Genomic DNA, 7,240 nt, shown 5'->3' with positions numbered 1-7,240 from the left:
TCTTGTCTGGTTTCCATGGCTGTGTCCTCAATAGGAATAGGTTCTGTGTGGTTGAACAATCCAGACAATGCCACTGATGTGTTCTTTTTGTATGTATTTTTTGAGGTCCTCTTTGAGCAAGTTATGTTGCATTCTTTTGTAGTGTACATGTGATGGTCAGTGAGGCAGATGACATGGAAAGTGCAGGTATACCAGTCGCTTAATGTTTGGAGGTTCAGAATTAGCATCCCAGTTGTAGACTGTTGTCCATAGCCGTGTAGTCACGTTCATAGACTTAAGTGAGTTTTAGTTTATGGTGTATAGTGGTAGAGTGTACTTGGCATTTTTCATTTTATTACAAGTAAACTCTTAAAGAGTGCCAGCAGAATTCCAACGTCAGGGAAGTGATGTGTTATGTGTGACTAATTTTAACTGAGCTTCAAACAGACTGTGCTGCTAACAAGTAAAACTCCATTGAATTGGCAGTATTAGGGAAAGCTTTTTAGCTCAAATAACACAAAAGACAGTTACAATTGGCTTGGGCAGCAAGAATCTTGGTAAAAGTAAATAGTACAGTACCACTATTTTGTAGAGCTTGTGGTGATTTCACTTGGTAATTTTGATGGTATATTTACAAAGTAGCATCCACATAGGTGAAAAACTCCATTTGAACTTTCAAATCACTTAGGAAGGTGCCTTCAACTCACTGAGGTGTGTAAACTCAGTCAGCCAAAGCTGATGTGTATTCTGAATGTTGTCTTTAATATGCAAACATACAGAGTTGTCACCTTCCGAATTGGTTCTTTTTCAGGATGGAAAACTTAATGCACCAGTAAAGAAGGGTTTGAAAACCTCACAGAAACTCTACTGCTGTCCTATTGAAGGCTGCCCTAGAGGACCAAACAGACCATTTTCCCAGTTTTCTCTTGTAAAACAGGTATTCCTATTTCCTAAAGTATTATTTTCATACTGATTTGGTCCTGACTGTCTCTACTCCAGAGAGTGTAAACTTTTCCATTCAGATATGAGCAAAGCCTCTCAGCATGTATCCAGAAGTTGGAGAACTGTATGCAGAAACTCCACGTAGGGCATATGCTTAATGAATTTGCACGTCAATATTAGAGGACTTGAATCTTTTGATCAGGCAGATGCCGGTATGTTCTGCTAAACTAGAATACAGCCCCTTTCCACAACTTAAAAAGATAGAAAAGGATCAAAGAGGGGAAAAAAATCAGGGTAGCAACTAATGAAGGTTAAAAATGTGGATGATGCTTTTAAACTGCTTTTTCAAGTGGTCAAGAGTTAAAGAGTTTTTCTCTGCTTTAGTATCAAAATGCATTTGTTTGCTAGTTACCCGTTTTGTTAAACAGGTAAGACTTGTTTCTGCATAAGTAAAAAATCCATGCTTCTGCTCTTGGTCACCTGTGATAACCTGGGGAGACCATAGGAGATGAGTGGCTAGCACTCAATGCTGTAAATGGAAAGGAAAAGTTCTGGTGTTTGCTCTGAAGTTGATCTGTTTGACTTGAGAGTATTTGCTCTGTTGTAGATCTTCAGGACTGTGCACATGTTGCAACATACACTTACTTATGCTTTTTGGCAAGCTTCATCTGCAGATTTGTTAATGTCCATAGGAAACCTCCAATTACATTAGGACAAATAAATGTTTATCTGTGGTTTAAGATGCACATAGCACAAGCAGATTTGCAAACTTTAAATTCTTTCTGTTGATTTCTTTAAGCTTGTAACGTATTCCTAATGAGACTTAAAAAAAATTTAATTCTACTCTTCAATGCTATTTAACAACTAAAAAAAATGCAAATATTAATGTCTCCCCTAAACATGATTGATTTTTTTTCCCTATCTTAGCTGAAGGCTGATGTTTACTTTTCCTTGTGTATTTTAGCACTTTATGAAAATGCATGCTGAAAAGAAGCACAAATGTGATAAATGTAGTAACTCCTATGGTACAGAATGGTATTTGAAACGGCATATAGAGGTCTGTGGCAAGACTTTCCAGTGTACTTGTGGGTGCCCTTATGCCAGCAGAACAGCCTTACTGTCTCATATTTACAGAACTGGCCATGAAATTCCTGCAGAACACAGGTAAAAGTGAAGCAGTTAAGTCCTTTGTCTCCCATGTACTGTCTTTTTGTCTCCTTTCTGTTGATTAAATTGGAAATAGGCTCACATTTTCAGCTGTAAAGCAGTTTGCAGTTTCTTCGTTCTGTTGCTTTTAGTAGTTTCTGTTTTGTTGAAGCCAATAATGATTGTCTAATCAGTAAGATCAGGTCTCCCCACATATAAAACAAAAGTACTGCCAGCATGATAGTTACTGATGACACTGCACTGCATGGCATGAATGCTAGTGGTTCTTGTTGCATCTGCTTTTACAGTTCTGTGAGAGTAGAGATGATCTGGAAATGTTTACAGCTGGAAACATGTGGAATGCAGTTCAGTTTATTTTCTTTTATAATCTAGTCATCTTTGCAAGTATTAGTGGATTCTTTTTTTTTTAAATGCCTATTATCTGCATGTTTAGTTTTATAGTTGTCTTAAGGTATGCATATATTTCATAAAGGGTAGTCTGTTTCCTGAGGCCTAGCCTGTCTGTCTTGGAGATTCAACGGCTGCAAAATTAAGTTTTATGTGAAGGAGTGCTAATTGTATCTTCAGCTTCCATGAGAGACCCTTACCTGTACACTAATTTTAACAGCACTGTCCCTTCAGTGCTCAGTCTGAGTTAGCATCAAAGTAACAGATTAAACATGTCATTAAATAAGAGTGCTTAATGTACAAGGGGGAAGAAACCTTCTAAACTTACACCTCCATTTAGAAATAGGTCTTCATAAAAGAGGTGACCTTTTTTCTTTTTTAAATGGGAGAGTGAGGAATAGAATTTTACAAAACTGAAGTTCATGGAGTCTTTTGTATTTTAATCAGGATTAGTTGTCTTCTCATATCTACCTTCATCTGTGACTTCAGTTTATGTTTTCAATGCAATGACTCAAAAGAATGGAAGGCAAATGTTTTGTGCTTGAAAGGAGTATAAATTATTAATCTCATGTTCACAGGGATCCTCCTAGTAAGAAAAGGAAAATGGAAACATCTGTGCATAATCAGCAGTTGGCAGAGAAAGCAAATGAAGCATTCATCAACACACACAATAATAATCCTGGCACTCGGGAATTGGAGTCCTCTGAATTGAAACTAGTGGCCTCTCTTGAAGGCTCCTGCAGTTCTAACTTCACGAACCAAATGCAGCCAAAATGTACACCAAAGATGCTTTTACCAAAGCCCAAGGTGGCTTTGGTTAAACTTCCAGTGATGCAGCTTGCTCACTTGCCTATATATGTATCTGCAACAGACCCTTCTGTCAAACCTGCTGTAGTGGCTGTTGATAATCAAGGTTCAGTTGTAAGTACTGTTCATTTATTACCTCAATCTATAGGAATTCTGATTCCAGCACTGGAGGCAGAAACACTTGTGTTTAAAGATAGTATGCCTGTTTCAAAAGTGACAAATTCTGGTCATCACGAACCAGTAAGTACTGGTGTACAGGTTGACTTGGATAAGGTTACATCGAATAACACAGGGCAAGAGCTGGGCAATGTTTGTCACAAGAACAATATTTCTTCAATAAATATACAGACTGACTTGTCTTATATTTCACAGAACTTTGTACCAGCTGCAGCCTGGACTCCCAATTCTTCTGTATCCTCTTGCTCACAGACAGACCTGTCATTCAGTTCACAGGTTTCATTACCCATCAGTGTACAAACACAGACGCTGCTGCCTGCTTCCAAACTGACTTCATCCATAGCTGCTCAGACTGATGCTTTCAGTCAGGTTTGTTTTCCAACGTGTGGCATTTCTAGGGAGACTCAAACGAGCAGGACACAGGACCCTGTTGACGGAAGAGTGCAAATGGACCAGGCTGTAATGTGCAGTGACATCTTTGACAATGTTCATTCATCATATAATGTTTCTACTCACATTGGACTTCCAGAAAACAATTTAATGCCTGCAAATATAGATCAAACCTTGCTGCAGAGGAGTAATTGCAAGAGCCTGAATCCAGATACGGTGAAGTCTGAATCCCTTATCAGCTTTAATACACAAACTAATATACTTCCACCTCAAAATACGATGGATAATCAAACCCAGACAATGGACCTACTAAGTGATCTGGAAAACATCTTTTCAGGAAACATGTCTGGCCAGACACTGGATAATCGTGGCCTTTTGTCTGAGACAAGTTCTCATGCTGACACGCATCTGCCATCTGGTCCATCACAGAGCACAGGCATAGACTTTGACATTGAAGAGTTCTTTTCAGCATCCAATATCCAAACTCAGACTGAAGAGAGTGAGCTTGGGACCCTGAACTCTGAACCAGTTTTGGAGTCACTGGACATTGAAACTCAGACTGATTTCTTATTCTCAGATAGTGCCACTCAATCATACAGCTGCCGAGGAAATTCTAACTTCTTAGGTTTGGAGATGTTTGATACACAGACACAGACAGACTTGAATTTCTTTTTGGACAGTAATACCCATCTGCCTTTAGGAAGTATTCTGAAGCAGTCTAGTTTCTCCATGAGTACTGACTCATCTGATACAGAAACCCAGACAGAAGTATATCCGGCTACTAAAAGTATACCTCCTCAGAATATTGAAGGCAAAGTCCAGCTCAGCAGCACTGAAACACAGACGATGGATAGCTGCTTTGAGAACCTGGGGAGTTTATTCCTTACCAGCAATGAGACACAGACAGCAATGGATGACTTTCTTCTGGCTGACTTAGCCTGGAACACAATGGAGTCCCAGTTCAGTTCAGTAGAAACACAGACCTGTGAAGAGCTGTGCTCTTTGTTTCAGAGCTCTGACAAGCCCAGCCATTGAGTACTACATAATGTAACTGTTGCCTGTGGTTTGAAATTAAGTTATTGGGGTGGGAGAGATGGACTGACCAAGTTAATCCGCTTTGCATTACTGAATGTAGTTATCATGAGCAGTTGGTCTAAGAGACTTTTCATGCTGACGGTACTCTGTTGAATATGTAACTTTATATAAGCTATGGGAGTATAAATGGAGGGGGGGACTGTAACTTGTTAATGTATATTTGAACCTTAAAAAAAATTGTGGTGCCTATGTTTTTTCCTCAAACTTCTTTAAAAAGCTGGTACCGCTTTCATATAAGTGGAAGAACTTTAAAATTGTTCTCGCTATATATCTATAACTAGTCCTGGCTTACACACAGGGTTCCAGCATGCTGGACCAAAACCCTGACCTGTCCAGTTCATATGCTTCCCTGAACTTACAGAGGAGGGTTCTATTAGTGTAAGCTACTTCTGTTTACTTTTTTTTTTAGTAGCTTGTATTTTAAATCCAGCATGAACATAGTAAGCCGTATTGTCTTTGCTTTATGCCTTGACAACTCTTTCTCTGGCATACATTGGTGTTTTCCAAATACCTGTCCAACACACTAGACACACATAGACTCTTGAATTGTTGAATATATTTAAGTATATAAGTATATATTATTAAAAATATGTAGAAAAAAACCTCATTTTTTTCCCTGAGTGGCACTGATGCCATTTGAAGGGTAGGAAAAGAACTTGGAATACATAATTATAGGGAAAGTTAGTCTGTCATCCTTTTAGCTAGTGTAATAAACGGAACTAACATGTTTAGAGTCTTCAGGAGGGATTTGCTTAAATTATTTCTGACTGTAAGATGCAAATGTTACAATGTGTGTGCCTCAGAGACTGGGATAATGTGTTTTTGCTGAAATTCTCCTAGCTCTATTGAGATGCAAGCTGAGAAATGTTCCAGTGGTTTAAACCTCTATTACCTTAACAGGAATCTTTAGAAATGGGAAATTAAATTCTCTAAAATACTCACTCACCTGGATTCCTGGTTTTGGACTTCCTGCTTCCAAAAACAATTGGAATCCACACAACAGAGCTGGGAGATCAGCTCACAGAAACCCTCTCAGAACACCTGGATCTTGCTTTTGCACATTGATCTGCAGCCCTCAGTTCCTGTAGCTTTTAGAGAGTTTTTCTGATATAGTCAAATTCAAACAAACTGATTTTTCAGAGAAGAAACATGTGACCTCTTGGAATTTTTGTTAATGTTCATCTTGCCCCTTATACCATTGTTTGCAGCATTTCTCATTTGCATGAAAAGAGGAAATTAAACCAGTTGTGAATGTATGTTGGAATTTGGCCTTAAACTGATTTTGATCTCTTACTGTAATACCTGCAAAATGTAGGCCTCTGGTTTTGTCCTGGGCACTTTTTAGTTTCTGTTACCTTAAATGAAAAGAGAAGCCTCTTTGTGTCAAGTTCCTGGGCCTGTACCAGACTTTAATCCTCCATTATGAGAGGAGAGGTATTGGCTGCGTATTTACTAGGCAGCCCATCAGTAAATGTATGTCCAAGTCTTAGTTTTTGAAGACTTGCTATGCTTTGTGCTTCATATCCTCAACTCAAAGACGTGGGAGTTAAGTTACTCATCTGTTAAAACTAGCTTGTTTTGTTGAAAATGAGCAATACCTTTCAATTTTTTTGTCTCTTCCTACCACTCTTTAAATTGCCATCGTTAACATGCTAATATGGTAAGCATCTCTACTTTTACTGGAAATAATCTCTTTGGATTAACCCTGAGACTCTTATTTTCCTCCTGAAAAATTCCTGGAACCGCAGCTGTGTTGCCTGTTTAATTTTTCAACATTTCTAGGTGTCAGCTCAGGCACTTCCAGTCTTTGGATGAAGAAGCTGCAGAAAGGAATCTTGCAGTTCTGCCCCAGGAGTACAGTAATTCTGCTTTGGGGAAAGTCCCCCCAGGTTTCACAGTGTCTAGAGTTCTGATCTGAAAGGTGGGATATATTGAAAAAAGGAATGCATCGCTTGTAATTCTGTTTTTTCTGAAGATAGAACTAATATGTACTTACCTGCCTACTTTGAAATTGAGAAATAAGATAAATTAACCTGATATCATCATTTATTCTATTGTAGTATTTTTCTAGTAATGTTGCATCTTGAAGTTTTAAAGTGTTTCTCCTTCTCCTTTCTTCTCCCTGGCTGGAATACCAGAGAACATTTCTTCATACATAGGCCTCTCTTGTTTTCCATGTGCAAGGTGTCTGTGTTGACACATGGAAGAGCAGCAGTTACTACAGATCTGGTTCCCAGGGTACCACTAGAAAGGACTTTGACAGTTTGGAAAAACTCTGTTTTCCTCAGCTGTAGAA

The 7,240-nt window shown here is 38.6% G+C and overlaps 1 protein-coding gene across 1 annotated transcript; it reads left to right on the top strand.

Annotated features, from left to right (window-relative positions):
- Positions 1 to 796: 796 nt before the first annotated feature.
- On the top strand, positions 797 to 4,884 carry ATMIN (ATM interactor). Its single transcript, XM_010292505.1, has 3 exons — positions 797 to 916; positions 1,886 to 2,085; positions 3,054 to 4,884. Exons 2-3 carry the CDS (start codon positions 1,892 to 1,894, stop codon positions 4,882 to 4,884), a joined length of 2,025 nt encoding a protein of 674 aa, XP_010290807.1. The 5' UTR covers positions 797 to 916; positions 1,886 to 1,891.
- The last annotated feature ends 2,356 nt before the right edge of the window (positions 4,885 to 7,240 follow it).

Source organism: Phaethon lepturus, unplaced genomic scaffold (assembly GCF_000687285.1).
Source record: "Phaethon lepturus isolate BGI_N335 unplaced genomic scaffold, ASM68728v1 scaffold55778, whole genome shotgun sequence".
Lineage (NCBI taxonomy): Eukaryota > Metazoa > Chordata > Aves > Phaethontiformes > Phaethontidae > Phaethon > Phaethon lepturus.
This window is presented reverse-complemented; position numbering and strand designations above follow the sequence as displayed.

Coding starts and splice junctions, on each gene's coding strand:
- ATMIN (XM_010292505.1), top strand. CDS start 1,892: ATGAAAATGCATGCTGAAAAGAAGCACAAATGTGATAAATGTAGTAAC. Junction 2,086..3,053: donor GAAATTCCTGCAGAACACAG/GTAAAAGTGAAG, acceptor TCATGTTCACAG/GGATCCTCCTAGTAAGAAAA.